The 24,065-nt window shown below is 40.9% G+C and overlaps 1 protein-coding gene across 5 annotated transcripts in view; it reads right to left on the reverse strand.

Annotated features, from left to right (window-relative positions):
- The window catches only part of KCNQ5 (potassium voltage-gated channel subfamily Q member 5), a 502,673-nt gene that overhangs the window by 43,099 nt on the left and 435,509 nt on the right, over window positions 1-24,065 (reverse strand). The window contains exons 9-11 of one of the 5 annotated variants that reach the window (XM_021693112.1): window positions 23,291-23,317; window positions 18,481-18,537; window positions 14,372-14,592 (exon numbers count right to left, since the gene is read on the reverse strand). In XM_021693112.1, the coding sequence (XP_021548787.1) occupies window positions 14,372-14,592; window positions 18,481-18,537; window positions 23,291-23,317 (305 nt within the window). The remainder of the gene's footprint in view (window positions 1-14,371; window positions 14,593-18,480; window positions 18,538-23,290; window positions 23,318-24,065) is intronic. The other 4 variants (XM_021693113.1, XM_021693114.1, XM_021693115.1 and 1 more) reach the window with 4 other exon arrangements.

Here is a 24,065-nt window from a genome sequence, read left to right on the forward strand (position 1 = left end):
GAATTGCCACCAAGCACTGGATGAAGGGAAGATGAAAACATGCAAATTAATCAAGCCTAGGACTTCAACCAATTAAAATTAATGCAGAAATTGGTATTAATGAAATAATAAATAATAACATTCCATTCAATTTATTGAGTGCCTACTCTGTGGTGGGCATTGTACAAGGATTTTACACCTGTTATAGCTCATTATCATACACACTCTATTAAGTAGGTATTATTTCTGCTACTTGACGAGGGGGGTGGGGGGGGTGGGGGAGAGGGAGTAGGGGAGGGAGAGGGAGAGAGACAATAAACTAAAGCTCGGTGAGGTTAAATCACTTGCCTCATCTCATCCAACCTAGTGGGGAAATTAGGATTTGAAATAAGTCCCATCTTATTCCAAAACTGGTTTTTATTCCAAAAGTGGTTTTTCTAATTACTGTTGGATTAATTCAATTTTCGTAAAAAAATCCCTCGAGGACTCACCATACTCAAAGCACTGTGGGTTTTTCCAATTGAAAATAAGGATGTAAACTGGCTTTGTGAAAACATTTTTTTTTTAAATTCATACACACACAAATCTACTTCTGTAGACTTTTGTATTTCCACTAGCAAATCATCTAAGTGTTTGTAATCAAAGCAAAGTAAATCAAGTCTAGCAGGACTGCCTTTATTGGGACAAATGTTTGGAAAATCCTAGCAAAGCCAAGTGATAAGAGCAAAGCAAAAAAAAAAAAAAAAAAAAAAAAAGCAGCAAAGCAAAGGTCAACCACACACAGATAACTAGGATAGGCAATGGGATGCGCCTGACAGCATCATCTCCAACAGCCTCCTCATTCAGGAAAATAACTGAACCAGGTCAAATTACAAGAGATTGAGACTTAGACAGACGGTACTTTACGGTAGGGAGGAACATTCTGAATCAATGACAAAGTGACTTAAAAGAATATATTTAATCCTATCTCCAAAAGGATGAGATCTGTCTTCTTTGAGTCATATTCAGGGACACCTGACCTCAATCAAGGCAGTCATGGTTGACAATGGGCCGACAAACTGCAGAACGACACATTTGCATTATTCATTAATCCAGTCTGTTGGGGAATTCAAAATAGATCTGGTAATTTTTTTTCTCAACTTTCAATTCTTATTAGGTTAGCAGTGATAATGTCAGGAAATGCCAAGGTGTAAATCTTTTGGATGCCAGTTGGACTAGGCTGGCCAGAGATAGCAATGTTTGAGTGTTGCTTTGAAAAGAAAAAAAAAAGAGGGAATTCCTGGTGCATTACCTTAACTGACATTTGAAGGGATGAGGGGAGTATATGCGGTGTATGCAGTGACAAAGGGTCATGGTTTGAGAAGATTTTCCATATTAACTGAAACAGAGGACAAAAAATCATTTGACTAATACTAAATTATAGCTGATTTATACCGTGCTTTATTTATTTATTATTTATTTATTTTTAAGATTTTATTTATTTATTTGACAGAGAGACACAGCGAGAGAGGGAACACAAGCAGGGGGAGTGGGAGAGGGAGAAGCAGGCCTCTTGTGGAGCAGGGAGCCCGATGCGGGGCTCGATCCCGAGACCCTGGGATCACGACCTGAGCAGAAGGCAGACACTTAATGACTGAGCCACCAGGGCGCCCCTCATTCATTCATTTATTGGTGATGTGACTTACGTGAAGGAAAACATGCTGAGCAGCATGGTAGAACATATGAAGAGCTATGGGATGATATCTAAATGCAATTTCAAATCCCAACTTTAGCATTTAGACTGACCTACACAGGCAAGTTATTTACATTTTCTAGGTCTTGATTTCCTTATCTGCAAAATGCCTGACACTCCATAGGCCTTGTGGGTTGGTCTTGCACTGCTCTCAGGAGCCCACCACCCCTCTGAACTAGCCCAACCTGCTGGAGGCTGAGAGACCACATGGAGCAGAGATGAGTCAGCCCAGCTGAGGCCTCCTCGGGCCAGTCAGCCCCACAGGCAACCCAGTAACTGATCACAGATGTACCAGTGAGTCCAGCCAAGAACAGAAGTACTGGCCGGCAGAACTTTGGCCTAAATAAATGGTTGCTGTTTTGAGCCACTAAATCTGGGGGGAGGGAATAGTTTTGCTGTAACAGATAACTGATACAAATGTAAAAAGACATGAGGTCATGACATTTTTCAGCCAAAACACAAAATCATGGGAACACAGGTTCAAAACAATTTGTGAAAGATTAGTCACCAACTCCAACAGAATGATGTGGTACAGCAGTTGCTACTGCATTAGATTAATGAAAAATGCAAATTTCTCACCAGAGGGAATTAAGGGTTTCATGTGCAAATGAATCTTTGTAACTGGAGGTACAGGCAATATTCTTTCCCCAGGCAATATTCTTGTGAGCTTTCTGTATTTTTGGAGTCCAGGAACTGTTGTTATGCATTGTACATGGCAACAGAGGAAAAAGATGGCAAGAGAAGAAAAGCTGGGGAAAATTAGACATTGAAAATAAAATGAAAGGAATTTGGAACAATATAGTGAGTTTCACACTGCTGACAACAGAAAGGAAGCCTGGCTAGCTCGTCTCGTTCCTGTGTTAGCTGTCCATTGCAAAGAAGGGATCCTGGCCTTCCTCTAACCTTTTATTTTCTTCTTTACCAACTGGAGCACCCCATGAAAGAGATTAAATATAATTTTAAAATTGTGTCATATAGGTTTCTCTTTGTGGAGCAGATAACTAAGTGTGCCTTTGAAGCAAATAATTTGAGATATACGAATGAAAAATCGCCATGCAGCTGAAAAGTGCTTCTCTTAAATATGGGCCTAAATCCTGTGATTTGTGTAATGGCTAACTTTGTGCTTATTTCGTGCGTTTTTCAGAGGTCACCCACAGGTTATTTCTGAAAAGTGTGAAGTTGGCAAAGTGAGAAGGATGCCTTTTGTGGCCCCCAGGTGCCAGTCAATACTGTAAGGGGTGGGGCTGGGCAGTAAAACTTACAGGCAGATGGCAAGTTCTTTGAGGTGGCACTCATCATGTCTACTCATTTTGCTCCTTTGGTGCCCAGGAAAATGTTAGCCCTGAGCAGCGGCTCCCCCCCAAATACCTGTTGACCTGAATTGAAATCTGCCAGTTGAAGGCATATCCAAATTCTGTGAATGATCCACTGTGGAGCACCTCCTAAGGATAGGTGGGGCACACGTGACATGCTTCTCAGGATATGAAGGGACCAAGGGAAGTCAAGGAGTGGGACTGGTGAGAGGGAAGAAGCTATGGGAAGCCCTTTGCATCCAGAAATATGAGACCAGGGTCAGGACAGAAAATGAGTCCCTGGTGTTCCTCAGCTGATCTATCTCCCCCCCCCCCCCCCCCCCCCCCGCCCTAATCTTCCACTTTTCAGTTTGGAATTGCCAGGGAGGATGAAAGGTAATGGTTAAGGGAAGAGCCAGAACAGCAGCTATAGAAACCCGGGTTTGGAAGAAAATTTCTTTGGGGTTGCCTGGCTCGATCTTCTGAGGAACCTAGAAATCCCTGAATGTTGATCATCCAAGTTCGGTCTGAAGGTTTCCAGTGATGGACTCCATTCCATCAGTGTGAGGTCTCTAATTGCTAGCCTGTCATGATATTGAGGGAAAAATTGGTATTGCACACTTGGTTCTGGTTCTGCTCTTTGAAGTGACCAAGAATATCTCTCCAGCCTCTTGAAGCCGCTGATGATGCCCCACACATTCTAAAAGAACATGTGCTGGAATAGACGTTACAACATGTGGTTTTGCTAATGACTAGCTGATTTCCTGCTCCCTCGTTTTCTTTTATTTTTTTGTCACACTAATCGGAATGCTCAATATTTTGTTAATATCACTTTTTGAAAGGTTGCACTAAGAATGGAATACAATAGTCTAGTTGTAATGGGATCAAGGTTGAGGGTCAGGACGTGATTGGTTGTGTGTGTGTGTGTGTGTGTGTGTTTGAAATATAATACATAGGACACTGGACATGAAATGTTTAGTCTAGAGGTCACAAACCCAAATACCTTTAGAGGCAGGAAGGTAATGGAAACATGTAAAAGAGATGGGGAGTTGGTGGTTGGAATTCCTAGAAAGACAAGAGGGAGTGGTGGGTTCTGTGACTTGAAAGACATATCCAATGTAAAGACATTTATGGTAGCCGGCCACTAAGAGAGTTGCCAATGACCCTCCCTCCCTTTGTGTTGTCCCCTTCTGCACTGCACCAGGGTTGGTCTGTATGACCACTAGCTTATGGAAGAAGTGATGGTACGTCACTTCTGAGGTTAGGTAGAAAAGACTTCAGCTTCTGTCTTGGGTACTCTCTCCCTCTCTTGAGCATGTACTCTGTTGAATTACTAGCTTTGGGGGAAGCCAGAGGACATTCAGGCAGCTTATGGAGTGGCCGATGTGAGGAAATGAGGCCCATCGGCAAATGCTCGATTGAGCCTGGAAACAGATTCTCTCCTAGTTGAGCCTTAAGATGACTTTTGTGGAGGGGCGCCTGGGTGGCTCAGTCGTTAAGCATCTGCCTTCGGCTCGGGTCATGATCCCAGAGTCCTGGGATCGAGCCCTGCGTTGGGCTCCCTGCTCTGCGGGAGGCCTGCTTCTGCCTCTCCCACTCCCCCTGCCTGTGTTCCCTCTCTGGCTGTCTTTCTCTCTGTCAAATAAATAAAACCTTAAAAAAAAAAAAAAAAAGATGACTTTTGTGGCCAAGAAAAGCTTGACTGCAACCCCATGAGAGGCTGAGCCAGAGTCACCCATCCAAGTTGCTGCGGGATTCCTGACTGCAGAAACTGAGATTATGGGTCTCTTGCCACGTTTAGGGCAAATTGTTATGTATCAGTAGATAATTAATACAGCATTCCAATTCACTTTAAAGCACCAATGTACACATGCGCACACTTTGACGTGCTGGTGAAACAAAATTTAGAACTCTGGTTTACAACCCTGAGCTTCTCAGTTAAGACCCGCATCTGTGGAAGTCCAAGAAAATATGGTTTAAGGTTGTACTCAGGTCATTTGGCAGCTTAGTTTCTGCTGGAAGGAAGGAGTTGGGATTCATTCAAAGCCTATATCTTAAGAAGGAAGCTATTTTCCTCACCAGTAGGAACCAAATATGATTTTCCCTATCACTATGGGGTGACAACAAACATTGGGGCAGAACCTAGGGAAATCTGGACAGATATTCTGTTCTATAATACAAAGTGTACTTGGATTAAAATAGAAAGCCAAGGGGAACTCCAGTCCATTCAGAACAGAAACACCTTTCTTCAGTGATTAAAAACCAGGAACAGGCGTTTCACAAAAAGTATTGGAAAAAGCAACCCTTACCAGAAATATGATAAATATAGGCATATTTGCTTTATTGTAAATCACAGATATTGCTTTTTTTTTTTTTTTTTTTTTTTACTAATTGAAGGTTCAAGACTTCCCTGGAGGAAGTAGCTGCAGATGTGGTGGAAATAGCAAGAGAACTAGAATTAGAAGTGGAGCCTGAAAATGTGACTGAATTGCTGCAATCTCACGATCAAACTTGAATAGAAAAGGAGTTGCTTCTTATGGATGCACAAAGAGAGTGGTTTTTGAGAAGGAGTCTCCTCCAGGTGGAGATGCCGTGAAGATTGTTGAAATGACAACAAAGGATTTAGAACATGGCATAAACATAGTTGATAAGAGCAGCAGAGTTTGAGAGGATTGACTGCAATTTTGAAAAAAAGTTCTGCTGTGGGTAAAATGCCATCAAACAGCATCTCATGCCATAGAAAAATCATCTGTGAAAGGAAGAGTCAATTGATGTGGCAAACTTCATTGTTGTCTTAGTTAAGTATTTGCCCCAGCCACCCCCACCATCAGTAACCACCACCCTGATCAGTCAGCAGTTATCAACATTGAGCAAGATCCTCCACAAGCAAGATTATAATTCGCTGAAAGATCAGATGATGGTTCACATTTTTTAGCAATGAAGTATTTTTAATTAAGGTATGCATACTATTTTTTTTTTAGACATAATACTTTTGAACAGTTAATAGACTGCAGTATAGTGTAAATATAACTTTTATATGCACTGGGAAACCAAAAATTTCCTTTGACTCTCTTTATGGTGATATTTGCTTTATGGGGGTGGTCTGGAACCCAACCTGCAATATCTCTGAGCTGTGCCTGGACTTAGTCACTTAGAGTCTATAACCAGAGATTGAGAGGTCTCCCCCTGGCCTCCATCCCCCCCAAAACTAATAGGAACATTGGAATAAAGAAGCAGATCTTAGCGGGACAGGAACAGTATAGGACACACAGGAGAGGACTAGGATGTGTCTCTGAATGAAGAATAATGGACCGAATGGATAATGAACCTGGACAACTAAAGGAAAAAGAAACCTACGGACCAGAATTGAGAAACTTTCTTCAGGTAATGGTTTTCACCAACTCCTTAGTGAAGAATGACCAAAAGTGTGTTTCAGAATCCTACTGACTACCCTTTTGCATAGAAGGATGCTAACAATGAAGTTGGGCATACAGTGAGCTATGTTCTATCGTGAAAGAAACCCATCAGGTTTTGTTAGAGATAGAGCTCATAGGAGTGGGCATGCTTTTCAGTCAGGGATACCCTGTCAGGGATGTGGACAAACAGGTTAAGCTGCAGCCCCAATAGAATCCCCCCCTTGACAAGAATTGTTTCTGTCAACACAATGGACAGTCATTATCAGGTAATTTCAGAACATGCCAGGAAGCATCATATTTTGCGGAAAATTATAATCAAAGTCTGGCTGAAGCTGGGCCATCAATATAGAAAAATCAGAAAAAATGTTAAGTGCCATGCAATGCTTGGCATTTTGTGGAAACACCAAAAATGTCAACTGGGGAGACTGAGAAAAACACGAGGGAAGATGCCATTGGAAAATAAGTGTAAAAGAAGATTAGTAGAAGATGAAAGGTCCGTGTGCATGGATTAGTCAAACATGAAATCTTGATAGCTCGTAATTTATGCTGCTTGGAAAAAAATATCCCATTGTTGGTACAGAAGTCCGTTAGTTCAGGGTATTGTCCAAATCATTGTACTAAAATGCTTCTTTTGGGCGCCTGGGTGGCTCAGTTGGTTAAGCGACTGCTTTCGGCTCAGGTCATGATCCTGGAGTGCCGGGATCGAGTCCCGCATCGGGCTCCCTGCTCAGCAGGGAGCCTGCTTCTCCCTCTGACCCTCCCCCCTCTCATGTGCTCTCTCTCTCTCATTCTCTCTGTCTCAAATAAATAAATAAAATCTTTAAAAAATAATAAAATAAAATGCTTCTTTTTTGTCAGTATTCTTGTCGATCTTATACTGATAATCTCCAGCAAGTTTTCGGAGACTAGTGGGCCTGGGACCTGGAAGACAGCGGTTAAAGGACAGAGGAAGGGGAGGGATGGACCTTACTGACTTTAAGAGGAGTTGAGGCTTCTGTCACCTAATGCTTTGCAATTCGGCTCTTTTGCTATCTTTAGGTGAGACCCCATTAGTTATTATGAGGCAGAAAGGGAAGAAGGAGTCTCCAAGGAAGCCACTTGAGGAGGTGAGGAAGGCAACTGCTCCCTGTTTTCCTCAGTGGAGGTGGTGATTGGAAATGTACTGGCTGATTGTGTGTGGGGAGGGATTAAATGATCTAAATGGGAATTCATTTATTTTTTCCTAGATTTTCCTTTACCATTTTGTCCTTCTTTTGAAATTTAAAGAGTGAGGCCAGTGTGTGTTCACTGCCTCATGGAAATTATGTGATAAAAGAAAGGAGGAAAAAAAAAGATTTCTAAATCTGGCTTGTATGTTTAAAAAGCATAGACACTTAGGGGAACAGAAATGACATGTAGACAGAATGTTTGCGAGAAAACATGCTTAAGAGCATGCTTTCTCTTCACCCTCACAAAGTAGAAAAGATTGCTTGGCTGTATCAGACACTGCTAGAGGTTGCTTTCCCAACAGCCAATTCGAGAACATAAGTCCTCAAATCTATCCAGTTACAATCTCCCTTTCCCTTGCTTGATCCAAGGGCTTCAGGGGAGTCTGGCCCCAGATCCAGGTGCTGGATGCTGACCCTTGACTGCCAATGCTCATTCTCCTTGCCAAGGTTCATTTCAGGCACGAGACCCACTTCCACAAACTAAGATGTGAATGGACAGTTTTCCTTACTTTAGCAAGCCATAGCAACACAAGATGGTTCCCTTTCTGCCTCTCAAAGTGTTGTGCCTCCTAAGATGCTTGGAGCTGCAGCAGCCATCTTGCTCTCAGCCCGAGGAGGAGGTGGGCACACAGTTGGGCAGAGTCAAAAGATCCAAGAGAAGCATAGAGAAGTCAAGTCAGGATCCCAATGTTTTTTTTTGTTTTTGCTTTTAAAGATTTTATTTATTTATTTGACAGAGAGAGACAAAGCGAGAGAGGGAACACAAGCAGGGGGAGTGGGAGAGGGAGAAGCAGGCTGCTCGCTGAGCAGGGAGCTCGATGTGGGGCTCGATCCCAGGACTCTGGGATCATGACCTGAGCTGAAGGCAGACACTTAATGACTGAGCCACCCAGGTGCCCCAGGATCCCAATGTTTTGTTGTCAGGAGTTGTCCTACCTCTGAATTTCTTTTTAGGTGGTAAGATATACTTATTGTTGAAGGTATCTGAATCTGCTTGTTTTGTGTCCTGCAGCCAAATGCATTCTAACTGGTACACTGGCTGAGGGAAGAAAGGAACATGGAAGAGAGTGAAGGGAGAGAAGAGATATTAGCAGTATCTGGAACAAGGGAATTTGTCACCAGCCCCCCCCCCCCTTTCAAAATATTCCATATCTTCAGTCCACCCAGCCTCTGCTCAGGTAGACCCCATACAACTCCTGCACTCAGGGTCATGCTAGTCTTTCTCATAAATATTTGGTGAGGATGTGCCTCCCACAGCAACCAGCATGAGCCCTGAGGATTGTTCAGCAGAATCGATATGCTCCCCTGAAGCAGAAGCAATGTCAAACATGTTAAAACATGCAGCTTATACAGCTTTGTGGGACACTTATCTGTCAAGATTATTGTACTCCTTGAGTGTGGTTCTGAAAAGCATTCCCAAGGACAGCAGGGTCCAGCAAGTATAGCCTTCCTCAACTGCAAACTGGTCACCAGAAATCTGGACTCTCCCCTGTCTCTACTGTAGTTTCATTCCTGTGGATTTTGGCTGCTTGGTATTCCTCTAACTTGCAGTCTGCCACTTTCCATTTGCTTGTCTGTTGTTGATAGCTGTCCATCTCCTGACACTCCCTTTTGTGTCTTGAAACCAGCCTCAGATGACCTCACCATTTGCCTCCCTCCACGGGTAAACAGACACAGATCAGCATGGCTATTATCCTGAGACTCTCCCCAGATACGTGATCAAAACATAGAGGGTCATCTAAAGGCCATTTCCTCAATTTGCCTAATCTTCCACCTCTGGTAGTCTTTGAAGATGATATAGTTCAGAGGTTTGGCAGCAGGGCTGGGAGAAAGACAGGATGGGATAATGGCAAGGTCAAATGGTTTCTATGGGAAGGAGATCTGACCAACTGAAAATGGAAGAGTGAAAGTGGGTGGGGGGAGGGTGGCAGGGAAAAAGAAGAAATGGAAGAGGCCTAAAGGGGGACTGATATGACATTAGGGAGCACTGCTATGAATGTGTGTGAAGGCAAGGCTGTGAAATTAGGTTGCCTGGGTGTGTTCTGTGGCTTCCTTACTTATATCTGTTAGTCTTGGGTAAGTTATTCAGCTTCAAGTCTCAGTTTCCTCATCCATAAAATGGGGATAATAATGAACCTACTTCACAGGGGTACTGGAAAAATTGAATGAAATAAGAGAATTGCCTGCCACAGAGAAGGATCCAGTAAATGTTACTTTTATCATTATTTTTTTTATATGTTGAGAGAAAAATATCACTTCCATCCTACCTAATTTTTAAAAATTTTATTTTAAAAATAAAAATTGCAGGGCACCTGGGTGACTCAGTCAGTTAAGTGTATGCTTTCGGCTGAGGTCATGATCCTGGGGTCTTGGGATCAAGCCCTGCATCGGGCTCCCTGATCAGGGCGGGAGCCTGCTTCTCCCTCTGCCCCCTCCCCCACTCGTGCTCACTCTCTCTCTCAAATAAATAAATAAAATCTAAAAAAAAAAAAATTGCATACGTTTAAAGTGTACAACATGATGACTTGATATACATATACACAGTGAAATGAAATTGTGGTATAATTATATAATGGAATATTATTCATCCTTAAAAAAGAACAACATCCCATTTGCAACAAAATGGATAAACCTGGAGAACATTATGCTAAGAGAAATAAGCCAGACACAGAAAGAAAAAACGGCATGATTGCCCTTATATGTGGAATCTGAAAAAGTCATATCCTACCTACTTTAAAAAATTATATGAAGAAGCTTAAATACTATTGGTTGACCAATGGAAAATTTCTCTCTCTTATTATTGGATTTATAAACTAAAAATACAATTCATACCGTATCAGTCAAAAGAAATTTGCTACGCCAATACCACGGCAGTTCCTTATAGTTTACTTTCTTCCTTTTGCTGTTTGTTCATTTCTGGCTTCAACATCTGCCTATTACTTTCCACTTCTCCATATACACAAATGTAGAATATTGGAAGACAATCATGCCCGTTTTAAGTGTTATATATGTGAATTTCACAAAAAATTATAGCAAAAAAGCCCAACATGCGGTATTTAATGGCTTTTGTAAGAGTCATTAAATTATAAAAATAATACCGTCTGTAGTAAAGGGTATCAGATTTGGCAGGGATTATTAAAGCTTATGGATTAAGCCTAAATTTCCTTTGTTTTTCTATGATAGTATCTTTTAGTTACAGGCCCATTATTTTCCAAATGTAACTTAGTTATTAACTTAAAGGCCGATTAGACTTTTCATTATTCTTTCTGCTATTCATCCACTCTCTTTGAGCTGTTCATGGGCAATGAAATGCCTAAAATATCTACAGAAAAGAGAGAAGTAGAAGAAAAGAGCCCCAGAAGTGAATGAGCAAATAGATCTGGAATAATTGGGAGCTGGCTGTGGGGTTATATATTATTTTCTATGGGTAGTAAGTGGTTTTTAGACATACTTAAAACCGGGAGAGGCAGTACAAATAAAAATGTATAATTGAAGTCTACATTTATCTGATAGCTATTTCAGTTGTTTTTTTCCCTATAAAAAGAAACTTCCATTTCCCCAAGCCCATCGTTGAGTTAAATCAGAGGTAAAGAATCTGGACTATTGGATAAAATGAGGAGTCAGGAGTCATGATCTTCTGCAGGTGGGCAGCCGACGAAGCCACCTCCGCAGAACAGCAAGCAGGCCTCCTGTCACTCGAGGAACTCAGAATCAATTGAGATGGGCATCAACCAGGGAAAAGCAATTCCTTTTGAACCAAACAGAACTTGATGAAATGGTGTAGAAAATGGATGGCAGGAGACCTTTCCAACTTGTTATTTGTTAAAGAATAGGATTTCTGTTTCTGTCTGACCTCCGAGACGTCTTTGCAGTAACTGAAATACTGTGATGGATAGTGCCGACGCTAGAAGTCTTTGAAAAATGCTCTCCCTCTGGCCAAACATACAAGTAGAATTCATTTTCCATATTCAAAATTCAGATCCTATTGATTTTTGTATTTAGATGTGCTCAGCCAGCCATAAGGACCTCACAGCACAAAGTCGAATATTTTTTGAAGCCCCTGTTGAAAGAGTATGGACCCACCGTGGGTCATGTGTACATTTCTAGCACAATGTGAATCCAGGGTTAGGTTTGAAGATATGGGCACACCCTGGCTTGCCCAGGGATGGTATGATGTGTGTGAGCAGGAGCTCTGTTATGGGCTGAATTGTGTCCCACCAAAATTCATATGTTGAAGTCCTAACCCCGAGTACCTCAGAATGTGACTCTATTTGGAGATGGGGTCTTTAAAGATACATTAAGTTAAAATGAGCTCATTAGGGTGTGCTGTAATCCAATATCACTGTTGTCCTTATAAGAAGAAGCAATCTGGGGCACCTGGGTGGCTCAGTCAGTTAAGTGTCTGCCTTCTGCTCAGGTCATGATCCCAGGGTCCTGGGATCAAGTCCCGTGTCTGGCTCCCTGCTCAGCGGGGACTCTGTTTTTCCCTCACTCTGTCTCTTCCCAGGCTTGTGCACACTCTCACTCTCTCTCTCAAATAAATAAATAAATAAATAAAATCTTTAAAAAAAAGAAGAAATCTGGACGCAGCTGTGCATGGAGGGAAGATGAAGTGAAGACACAGGGAGAAGGTAACCATTAAGCCAAGGAGATTCTTGGACTTCTAGCCTCCAGAACTGTGAGAAAATAAATTTGTGTTGTTTACGCTACCCTGGCTGTGCTCCTCTGTTATGGCAACCCTAGAGCCTAATATGGCTCTATTTGCAGTACATTGAACTTCATTAGACAATCCATGTCTACACTCAATAGAGGCTGGTCCCCAGCACTGAGACAAGGTGGTCCTTCTACCTCTTGGCAGAGGGGTGTGTGTGGGGGGAATCAGCCTAAGGAGAGGGGTGTTAGACCAAGGGCCCCTAGAATCGGGGAAGGGGAGAGGGTATTGTGTGAAAAGAAGGTCCAATTTTTTAATAGAAAATCATCCTTTGTTTTCTTTTGCGAAAGCTTTACATGTTCATTGTAGAAATAATAGGAAATACAGACAAGTAAAATGAAGAAAGAAAGTGTAACTATGACCTCATCACTTGGAGGTATTGTTCATACATTGCTATAAATATTTCCAGATTTTTTCCTATAAGTACATGAATTTACACACACACACACACACACAGACACACACAGCAAAATGGAATAATTTGTTTTTTATGATCATCTTTTCATGTCAATAATTTTTTATTTGGAGCACCATTTCTAATGTCTGATATTATTTCATTATATTGATTATATCCTAGAAATGGAATTGGTGGGTGGGATGTGTCCAAGCTTAGGCATATGTCCTGGCTTTTGATATATGTTGCCAAATTGCCTTCCAGAAATGATGCATCCATTTATATTCAGAAAGTCTATTTTGAGTGCAACATAAAGCCCTGTCACGGGTAACTCTTGACTCAGCTGTTCAAGGGCTTTCAGCCAAATTCCTAGGGAGGAGAGTGTAGAAACCAGAGGACACTGAAAATCTGGGCAGTGACTCAGGACACTCAGAGGCTTGATGCGGGAGCGTCCAGTGCTGGTGGAAGGGGCATTTCCTCCTTTAGCAGAGTGACAGGTGGAGGGACGCTTGGCAGGATCAGCATGTCCCACCACCGAGACAGGAGCTGCAAGCTCCACCGGGAGGGGCCGCATCGGGTCAGCAGCCAGGCATCTACTTGGAGAGCACGGCATCCACGGAGTTGTGGAGCATGAAGAGGTGTGAAGAGGGGACTCACGTTGCTCACTGGAGAGTGGGAGTAATATCCCTGGGGATCTCTGAATGAGCTGGGAAGATCTGTGGGCTGAGGTTCCAGGGACTTCACTGCAGGGAGCCTGAGGTCACGGAGATTATGACCCCTGGTTGTTAATTTTATCCCTCATGATTTCATAGCCTGGGAAAATACAGGTTATACTAGGGAATGAGAACAGAGGGCCGATAGCCTTTGCAGTTTTTATGCATTCATAGAAGATGCTATTTGACTTTGGTTCTCTGCCCAGTAGAAGAGATCCCAGGGGGGGCATACTTAAAAAGAAAACCAAGCTAATCTTAAATGAAAAAGAAACTGTTTCATAAACATGAAAATTATGGGGCACTCAATAAAATGTGTTGGCAAGTAAACTTCTGACACATTGTATGATAAAGTAGGTTAGCTCCTCTTGGGAGAAGAACTTGAATTCTACTTATCATTAGATCAGAATTCAACAGGAATCTCGCTAAGGAAGATAAGCGGTGGTCTCTGATTTACTGGTGGATAGAGCATAGTAGAAAAGGGAATAGCACCTTCACTGTTGTCCAGAAAAGTATTGTCACCCTTCTTACTGTGTTTCAAGACATTCACAGAGCACCTGATCATCTTTGGGCCATGGACCTTTGCTGGTCAGACATAACCTATACGTGAGAAGGAGAGTCACGTTGATCTTGATAGGGACTTTGTCTGAGAAATAATAATGTGTTGTAGATAAAAAGCGAAGAAGTAACATTTTGTTTGACTTCTCTGAAATGTAGATTTAGCTGCCAAAGTTGCTCCCAAAAGTAAACTTATGTTCTGTACATTTGCCCAAGGCAATGAATAAATTTCCAATAAAACAAACAAACAATTCCTTCCTTGGGGTTGTTTTCTTCTATCTTCAAGTGGTACCATGGAGAATTAATTACTTCATAATCTTGCTCACGATTGCCTATCCAATTAAACACAGTTATGGAAAAACAGGGCTTACCGTCTATCACTGGTTTTGGCTGAGAACTTTTGAGGCGCAGCGAGGGCCGGAAGCGGGTTCGGTCGTTGAAGCTCCAGCTCTTCTGTACTTTGGTGGGGCTGCCCTCGGCGGTGATGTCGGTGCTCGGGGACCTCCTGTCACCTACTGAGGCTTGTCTGCTCTTAATACTCTGGCCCCTGGGGCTAGCCATGCGTACTCGTTCCTTAAAACTTAGCTTCTGACTGTGGACAACAGAGGCATGATTATTCCATTTCAAGCAATTTCTTCCACTCCACTTGGGTCAATACTGAGATGAAACTGTATATTATATTTCAACAGACAAAATGTTTTCAGCAAGTAGGAGCATAACAATGTATTCTTCCCTTATTGAAAACTGGAGCTTTATTTAATCTGTTTGCATTCGTTTGAACTCAACCTCACTGTACAGGTAGGCACACCCTTCCTGGATTCATCACAGAAAGGACTGACGTTGGGTACGGTAGTTTGTACACAATTACACTGGAAATAACCAAGAACTGGTTTGGTGTTTGCTTTAGAAATAGATTTTAGCTTTCACCTCAACTTTTGAGATTTAAAGAAAGTAATTTTTTTTTATTTGGGAGCATATCTCTTTGTAATTTCTAAGCATTTCTACAGGGATGACAGTTACATATACATATATATCTACATTCTGCATGCATTTCATATTCCAGGCAAAGATTATGATATCCATAAATTCATGCAATCTCATAGTGGTTGGTAGTACTTCATACATAATACTAAACATACAACATTTAACACCCATTTTTTTTATGCTTGCATTCATTCTTGTGAGACAAAAACCACACAATGTAGAACAGCCCCAGCATATAATGAATGTGATGACTGATTAACGGAATGAGATGGTATGTTCACTAACACAATTTCCTGCTATCAAACAGGTTATTGATTTGCTGTGGCAGCTACTGGTAAATTATATTTGTTTAGACATTCAGTTCTCAGATGCCAGCGAGGACTGAAATGCTGTGGGTTGATAAAGGAAGCATCAACAACAACAACAAAACCCGAAGTGTATCTCCATGCTTTCCTAATCAAAAGATGTGGTGTGATGTGGTGGGAAGGGCAGGTTGGAATCAAAGAGACTTGGGGTTTGGAGTCCTCATCTCGAACATAAAGACGAAAATAGCAACATAGCTAAGGGATTTTTGTGGGAACCAAGTGAACTGTAGGAGATGCTCTGTCCCCATTTTGTTTGTGTTCTTGTTTCATTTATAAAGTGCTGTGTTATTCATCAGGAAATGACACTGGTAGCCAGCGAGAGCCCCAGGACTCTTCAGGGTCTGCCGAAATGAAGGGTGAAGGGTCTGAGGGCAGTAAGTTGGAGCAGCTACTCTGAGAGGCTGAGACCCGCAGTCATGCTGCAGCCTTTGTGGGGCATGAAGGAGGCAGTGTTCTCATGGACACGGATTATCCGAGATGAAGTGGAGCCCTTGTTTTTTCCACTTACCGCAATGTCCACTGTCCCCGGCTGCAGCATGCCAACAGCAAATGTGTTTAGTGGTTATGTGTTTTGTAGCTAACAAGAAACAGTAACATTTATTTTTCCATGCCTAGTTGCTTAACAAATGATATTCTAAAAAGACACCACATTTTATGTGTTTACATGAAAACAAATCAAATAATGAACTATGGTGATCAGAAAGTCCTGGTAACAATAAACAAGTCAACCATGCAACTGACCGCTCCCCTCTGAAATGCAGATGGAGCTAAGTTCAGCATGACGAGCTGAAGGCACATGCAAAGAACAGGCTGGCAGTTTTGTGATGGGGTCAGGTGGGTTCAAGGGTTCTTTAAAACAATCCCGTCAGTCAAAGGCTTTCTCTGCATTTGACAAATGCATGATTAAATGGTAGATCACATCAAACAACAGCAACGATAACATATAAAACTGCATCTGTTTATGCTGAGGCCAGGTTCTCCGTGTCATCCCAAACCTTCAAATCATTTAAACAGATCCTCAAAGGGATAGGACCCAAAATGTCTACTCTTCTCAAACTTTGTTTTTTTTTTTTTAAATAGTAAAAATTTCACATGTCTTTTCAGTTTTAGCACATCTGTTCCATCATTTAAATTTGTGATGATCGGGTTCAGGAACATATGCTCAACTCTGCACCTTTATTTAGATGAACGAATGGCTTAAATTTACATAGCTATCACTGCAAATGTTCTCACTGTACTTTATCTAGTTGATTACCTTTTCTGGAACTCATAGATGCTAATTACTGCGGAAGGTTGAGTTTCGTTAATATCAAATTATTTTCTCAAACTTTAAAGATATATCTCTTTCTTATACTGACTAAATGAAGAAGAAACTGATGAAAACATCATAAAACCACTTAATATAAAATTTAGTTTTTCCCTTTTAAGAATTTCAATTACTGAAAAAGTAAAAAAAATCTGAAATAAGTATCAGCATCAAACCCTCCACGGCTAATTTACAATAATGAAATATTTAAAAACAATTGCTCCTGTGAAAAAATTTTTAAAAGTTGCCTCTATGAAACATTTTGATAGCATCTCTTTCATGGAAAGTGGAAATAATATTTTTCTCTGAATCTTAGTACTATTTAAAGCACTTAAAGTTGATATAAATGAGTTCTAGGTACCATGTCCCTTTTTGTCCTTCTTCTTCTTTTTTAAAATATTTTATTTATTTATTTAACACAAAGAGAGAGAGAGAGAGAGACAGCGAGAGAGGGAACACAAGCAGGGGGAGTGGGAGAGGGAGAAGCAGGCTTCCCCACTGAGCAGGGAGCCCGATGCGGGGCTCGATCCCAGGACCCCAGGATCATGACCTGAGCCGAAGGCAGACGCTTAACCAACTGAGCCGCCCAGGTGCCCCGCTTTTTGTCTTTCTTAACTGCATGAATATTTGCCAATGTCTAATATTAAAAGAATTACCAAAAATCATTTTAAAGCGAGTCCAACATATTACATATGAAATTAGAAAAAAAAGATTAACGTTTTCAGTCTCTCTTTTGACATAATTGTATGAAATTTAAGAATAAAATCTTAACCCAGAACTTTTTAACCAGGCAAAATTTTGTTCTCCAAAGCAAAGACCTCTTCTTAAAAAAAGCTCACTTCTATTAGTTTTTCTACTTCTTTTCCCGTTTGGAAATCAACAGAGCATCTTGATTAGATGACTATTAAACTGATTAGATGGCTGATTACTGAAAATGCACATTGATTAAAAATATAGACTCTTCACTGGTCCATTCAAGTTTTCGTTATTTTCCTACTTTCTGGTCACATCTATAAACACGCTTTTTTTTTTTTTTTTTTTAAGTAGGTTCCATGCCCAACGTGGGGCTTGAACCCATGACCCTGAGATTGAGTCACATGTTCCGCCAGCCAGGAGCCCCTATAAATGTGACTTCTGAGGAAGATTTATGTAACAGTGTTTTTAGGAAGATTGTCAAAGATTATTCCTAGGAGACCAATAAGAAGGTCTTTCTCTGGAGAAAATAAGCCAAAGGACATTGTGGTCATTGATTGTGGCATCAATCAGCTGGGGACTCTAGGAGAGGGCGCCTGCACAACTATGGGGAACCATGTAGGGAATTCTTCCCCCTCTAGGAACCAGATGTACAAATAACTCAAATGGCCCAGCATGCAGGCTACTACTGGATGTTCCCTGCCAGGGAACTGTGTGGCATTATTGTAACCCCACAGTAATCCTCTTGGACTTAGAATGCTGTAGTCCTTGTTATACTTAATTAGGGTTTTAGCCCTTCATAGGATAAGCATTCTACAAATTCTCGCCTCAGGCACAATATGGCGACTGAGCCGTTAACAATCCAGTGCGTGCAGCAGCTCAGCAGCTGTCCCACCACGAGGAGGCGCCAGGCCTGTGCGGGACCCTGCGTATTTGGCCCTGGCGTAGAGTATCAAAGCAGGCAACAGGCAACAAGGAAAATTACAAGCGGGTTGAAAACCTCATTCAAGAAGTCCTTAGGAAGAGTGAGTCTCTGAGCGGGGCTCAGGTAGGATGGCGGTGGAACCTGGTCATGCACCTGAGGTTAGTTGGCATTCTCAAATTTCATGTCAATAGCCGGGATGCTGGGTACCTCTGCTTCCGTGAGGTGTACGTTCTGAAGAGCTTCTGCTTATTACTACAGAACTTACTAGGAGTGAGGGAAATAGAGCAGCACATTACTAAGCATTTCACCACCATGAAAGTGCTTAGGGATTTCTTTTTCTTTTTAGAACAACAAAGCCATTTGGCTTTATTGTTTTTCAGATATAATATACAGACTATTTAAGCAGTAAGTACTAACTACGTAGTTTAATTGTGCTGCTTGGAATATAATCAGTGCTCTTAATGGTGAGGTTGAAACGACTGGATGTGAAACACGCATTACAAATGATGGTAGCCTGTGTGTTAGCATCGGATTCATATGAAAATAAGAACATAAATATTTTAAAATACAGCAACCCTTGTAATAAACAGCAATGCAACACAGTATAAACGAGGAACAAAATATTTCAGAACCTTAAATATTTATAGGAATCAATGAAGTTGATAACATTAATTGCTTTGAAATATTAAAAAAGGTTCTTGATTTGTATACAATACCTGCAGTTATAGTTAATATCAATAATTGTCAGGATACATGCTCCAAAAAGTCAGAAGAAAAGATTCTAGGTCACTAGCTTGTTAAAAAAAGAGTTTCTTGTTGTAAGTCTTTTGATATGTTTTTAAAAGACTAAATCCTTTCCCTCTATCAATAAATGCGAACAGAAGGAGAAACCATTTTCAAAAGATTGTTTCTGAAACAATCTAACATTTTGCCCATAAGGACACAAGTTGATTATGCTAGGGGGAAAAAAAAAGTCTAGCCTTACTTAGTTTAACAACACATGCAGATCATTCATTGCACACAGAAGAAAGAAAATGTAAACAATGGAAAACAAACGCCCAAGAAATACAAGAATGCACAGTCTTTTTCTAGCGTTCTCTCCTAAGAAACACACATCTCAGAACCTAATAAAGCCAACCACGTAGGAGCAATTTGGACAAAGCAGTCAGTGGATCACAGCAGAAGATGATAACGTAATAAAAGAATATCATTTATGCTTTAACTTTGAAGACATGCATCTTTGTAACAGTCTCACAAGAACCTGTTAAAGCAACTTTAGATAGTCTAATAAGAAGTCTGACAGGGTTCTATTTAAAGCCTATAGACTGTGATCAAGGCAGCTTAACTATGAAGCACGCACATAGCCAACAATTGTTTATTAAGGAGACAGAGTAGGCAGAAGTAGCAAGATTTATAGATAATTCCCAAACTTCCGTTGGCGTGACCTATTCTAGTAGCAATAAAAACCTAATAGGAAGAAGAGCCTTTTTGTGGCTGGGTGTACCAGTTGGCTAACTGACCCCCTTATCAAGGAGGAAGGGAGGAGGACATAAAATCTCAAGGTGAGAATCCTGGCTTAATTTGGTTAGATGGGTTTATAGGTAAATTCTATTTTCTGAAAGTGACAATTAGTACCAAAACAGAGAAAAACTATCCAGTTTAAAAAAATGAGTTAGAAAAATTACTTAATGGGATGATTAATTACAATAAAATCAATAAACATATTCACCACATATGGGATTAGAACTGTTTTAATGGGAAGACAGAGGAAAACAAATGAATCTTTAAATGGTGCTAAAGAAGTTGCATTTATGGTCTAAGTAGAGGAAAAACAGAGCAGGCTCAATTGAGACTAATAGTAATTTGTACCTGACCCCGTACCAAAGACATTATTTTAATGTCTCAAAGAGACACTATTTCAACTGTTGTTCAGTTGAGAGCCTCTTGAGACTGATGGTTTGTATATTTAAAGAAAAATTTTGGACCTGTTGCAAACAATGCAAAAGCATCACAGAACTGGATGTCTTTCCCTAGCCCAAATTTGTTTAAACATACCCTAACCTCAGTGTAGAAAGACAAAAATCTCTCTAACCAGAATATTCCAAAGCAGGGAACCTCATTAGCTATGGGGGTATACGAATGTGTGTGATGTTTCACTACATTCTGCAGCGAGCAAAGCCTCTCCGTGTCTGGCCCGGTCATTCAGAGGGAGACCGGGCCAGATGCACCAAGAGAGAGTTACTGGCTACTGTACTAAACCCATCCATGCTTGAATTACTCCCAGTTCTTAACACAATGAAAAGCCAGGAGGAAAGATTTAGGAGACTTCAGGCTCTGAGATATCTGGAAGATCACAGAGTTGGCTGAAGTTTATCTCTTCTGCTTATCTGAATCACCATCAGTAACCCAATGGCCCCAAACACAGTAAAGGGCTTTGCATTTGGCTGATGTTAATCAATCCATTTGAAATTAGGTCAAGGATTATTCAGCAATAGTCTGGAGCCAAATCTGCTCTCTTCTAAGAAACAATACGCATTATAAATGCATTTTCCTTTGTGCACATTTTGCTTGAGTAAGGGCAAATCTGTTTTTCTTAAGATGGTACTGTTGCTATTGTTAATACAATAGTCTTTTTGCATTCATTCTGCAGTATTATAAATTCCATTGCCCATGGAACACAACAAAGGAAAGCTAAAGTGATGTTTTAAAATGGGAGCTTCAGCTTGTTTCCTTCAGATTATTGAAATGTTTTTACTTTTTCATTGTCTCTCTCTTTGTGTATTTCCTCTTTCCCATTTTTGTTGGTGTTTTCTCTTTCTACGTGAACTACTGGAGGTCAGGGACATTTTATTACTCTAAGAATTGTTTATTGAGCACATTCTCTGTCATAGCTTTGCACAGGGTGATGTGATACATAATTGGGGGACAGAAGACCTAAGTGTATGAAGTATGAAACATCAAGTAAGGCATGTATGCTAAATAAATGGTAATATAGGACATGTTTCATGGTGGTTTTGCCAAATGTCCAGTGACCATAGAGAAGTAAGAAATCTGTGTGTAACATACCTCAGTGTTTCTGTATATGTTCAAAACTACAGGTGAGTCATTTTTGACACCCTTCTTCACAAGCATGTAGAATAAATTTTGATATTTTAGGTACATGTGAACATCATGAAATTAAAAAAAATTGGTCAGTAGTCTTTTTGAATCGTGACAGCTGATTGGGAGGTTCATTTCTGGAGTGAAGAACAAAAAAGCTCCATAGTTACACTTTAATTTTGTCTTTGCTTCCTGCCTTGGTAACATTTGGAAAAAGTGCAATATCATGTGAGCCCTTACTCAGGACTGCCATACCACGTCACACTTTTGTGAGCACCTCCACATGATTCACAGACTTCCCCTCTAGGTGTCAATAGCTCTGTTTTGGAGGATGAAACCAAGACAGGTGACCTATGGAGTTTGTGCCAAAGATAGTCTCTGCCTTTAGGATTTGGAGACAGATTACCCTTTGACATAATTTGTAAATGGATAGCTCCTGAAACAAGGAGAGCTTGTCAAATATCACCAAATAGACTAAATGGCTTATAATGGCTATGATTATTTTGTGTAACTCTTTTCAAGTAAAATTGCCACAACAGAAGGACGGTGGGGTTTGCTGGGAGTCTAGACAAAAGAGGACTAAATGGTCAGAATTGGTGAGACTGCCTGTTCTAGAGTCTATGCAAAGAATGTTCTGAGTCTAATCACCAGAACCTCTCTTTGGGCAGAAATATCTCTAAAGTAGAGAAGACCAAATCTTCAGGCTACTAAAACTTTCTGGAAATATCACCCAGGAATATCTAATGACCTTGGCCCTAACTCTTTGACTACCAAGTAAGAGAAGAGTCTTTAATGCCATGCCTGTGTAGGCTTACCTTCCTCAAAGGAGTGTTGTGCATCCTGCCACATCTGTCTCTCATCATGGATGCATTTGTGTTCTGGCTCGTGAATCTTTTTAAGTATTAATATAATGCAGAAACGGATGACCCAGAACCTCATCATCCCAAGTGAACTTTCAAAACTAGTTTCAGTACTGTATAAGTATATTATAATTAGTGTCATTAGTATGACAGTAGAGAACCAAAGGAACAATCCCTGGGCTCCCATTGGTCCCCACCCAGGGGCCAACTCTGCAGGTGGAATGCCTGTTGTTTCCTCATTACTGAAACAAGTAGCAATGCTAGGACAACAATTTTTCTTCTTCCCTTCCAGGCACCTGGGATTCTCCTGCTGGTTCTGCCTCTCTACTCCTCACTCCAACGGTGTTGAGATCCACCTGGCTCTGTCCTTCGGGGCTTTGCTCCCAAATCCAGACTCTTTCTGGCACTCACTAACACAGAATAAAATGTTCTCTTTCACCTCCCATTCCTCCTAGGTCTAACTCTCTGCTCTTTAATCTGATAAAGCATTTCCTTGAAAGGCATGAAAGAATGGCCATAAATTATTTGGTGAAGTTTCTTCTTCCTGAAGAATGGGGCGGTGGTGGCGGGGGGAGGCTCTTCTTCTGAATCATGTTACTCAAGTAAACCAATGCTTAATGAGCTGGAGATGTCACAGAGAGATTGTTTTTACCTTCTGTACACAGTGTTCCTTTTGCCCAAAAAACCCATTTTCTTACTCTAAAAGGACCCTGATGAAGGGGAATATATCTTACATTGCTTCTCAGAATTTGAATACTTCGGTAAGACTTCCATCTGAGAAAATGGTACCAAGGAATAACCAAAGGCCATAATTATTATTTTTCCCCAAGGATGTTCCATGCCCTGCCGATTATAAAAAGCAGTGAGTTAGGGAGACACTGATGCTTCCAAGGGGGAAAAAAATCAATGAAGCAGCAACCTTTGCAGGCAATCTTGTGAAAGGTCACTTTTAATCATCTTGTATTTCTTGATCAATTTTACTCACATGAGATACATTTCAAATATCGGTTAGGTATCAGATTTATAAACAAACATGGAGCAGAAGAGAAATCACAAACCTGCTGGATGTTTCCCCTTGTTCTTTCCTTCAGGTGCGTGCAGGCAGAAGAGAAATGATGATAAACTGGTGAATACATTTATAGCACTTGATAATGGAGGATGGGGAATAAAGTACCCTAAGTAATTCTTTTTAAGCAAGATCCACAGAAGCAGTACTCCTTATAAGAACTGTACCCAACTTTTCAACATATATTCTTTGTGGCATGACCTGAAATGGCATGTTTACTTAGCAAGACCAACAGTGCCCACATGTAACCTAAAACTGTAGACTCCACGTTAGCTAAAGTTATCCATGGTTAAGAAAGCGGTTCTGATCTAACTGGCATCAACAAGGACTCTTAGAATGGTGCTGGTTACACTGTAGCTTCAATCACTTGTTGAGAGAGATTTTGTTTTCATATTGTATACAGTACGAATTCTCTTGAAGTAAATTAGGTGCATGGGAAATTGATCACAACCGTCCTGGACTAGTGTTGGATGGTATTTTTAACAACCCATTTTAGCAAATTCAGGTCTGTGCAACATGGTGTAGGGTCCCTACTCTTTACAAATGACTGTGTGTCCTTGGGCAAGCACCTCACTTTCTTGTAGGTCTTGATTTTCTTATGAAAAAATTGAAGGCACTGGATTAGAGAATGTCTACATTCTGACTTTTTACATTATCACACAGTATCCTTGGAGCTTGACAATTCCCCACAGCTTCATAAAATATCAGACTCACTCCCTAAAAGAGCACATTTACCTGTGTCATACACTTTGCCCAGCCTTCATTTT

This window comes from Neomonachus schauinslandi, chromosome 8 (assembly GCF_002201575.2).
Source record: "Neomonachus schauinslandi chromosome 8, ASM220157v2, whole genome shotgun sequence".
Classification (NCBI taxonomy): Eukaryota; Metazoa; Chordata; class Mammalia; order Carnivora; family Phocidae; genus Neomonachus; species Neomonachus schauinslandi.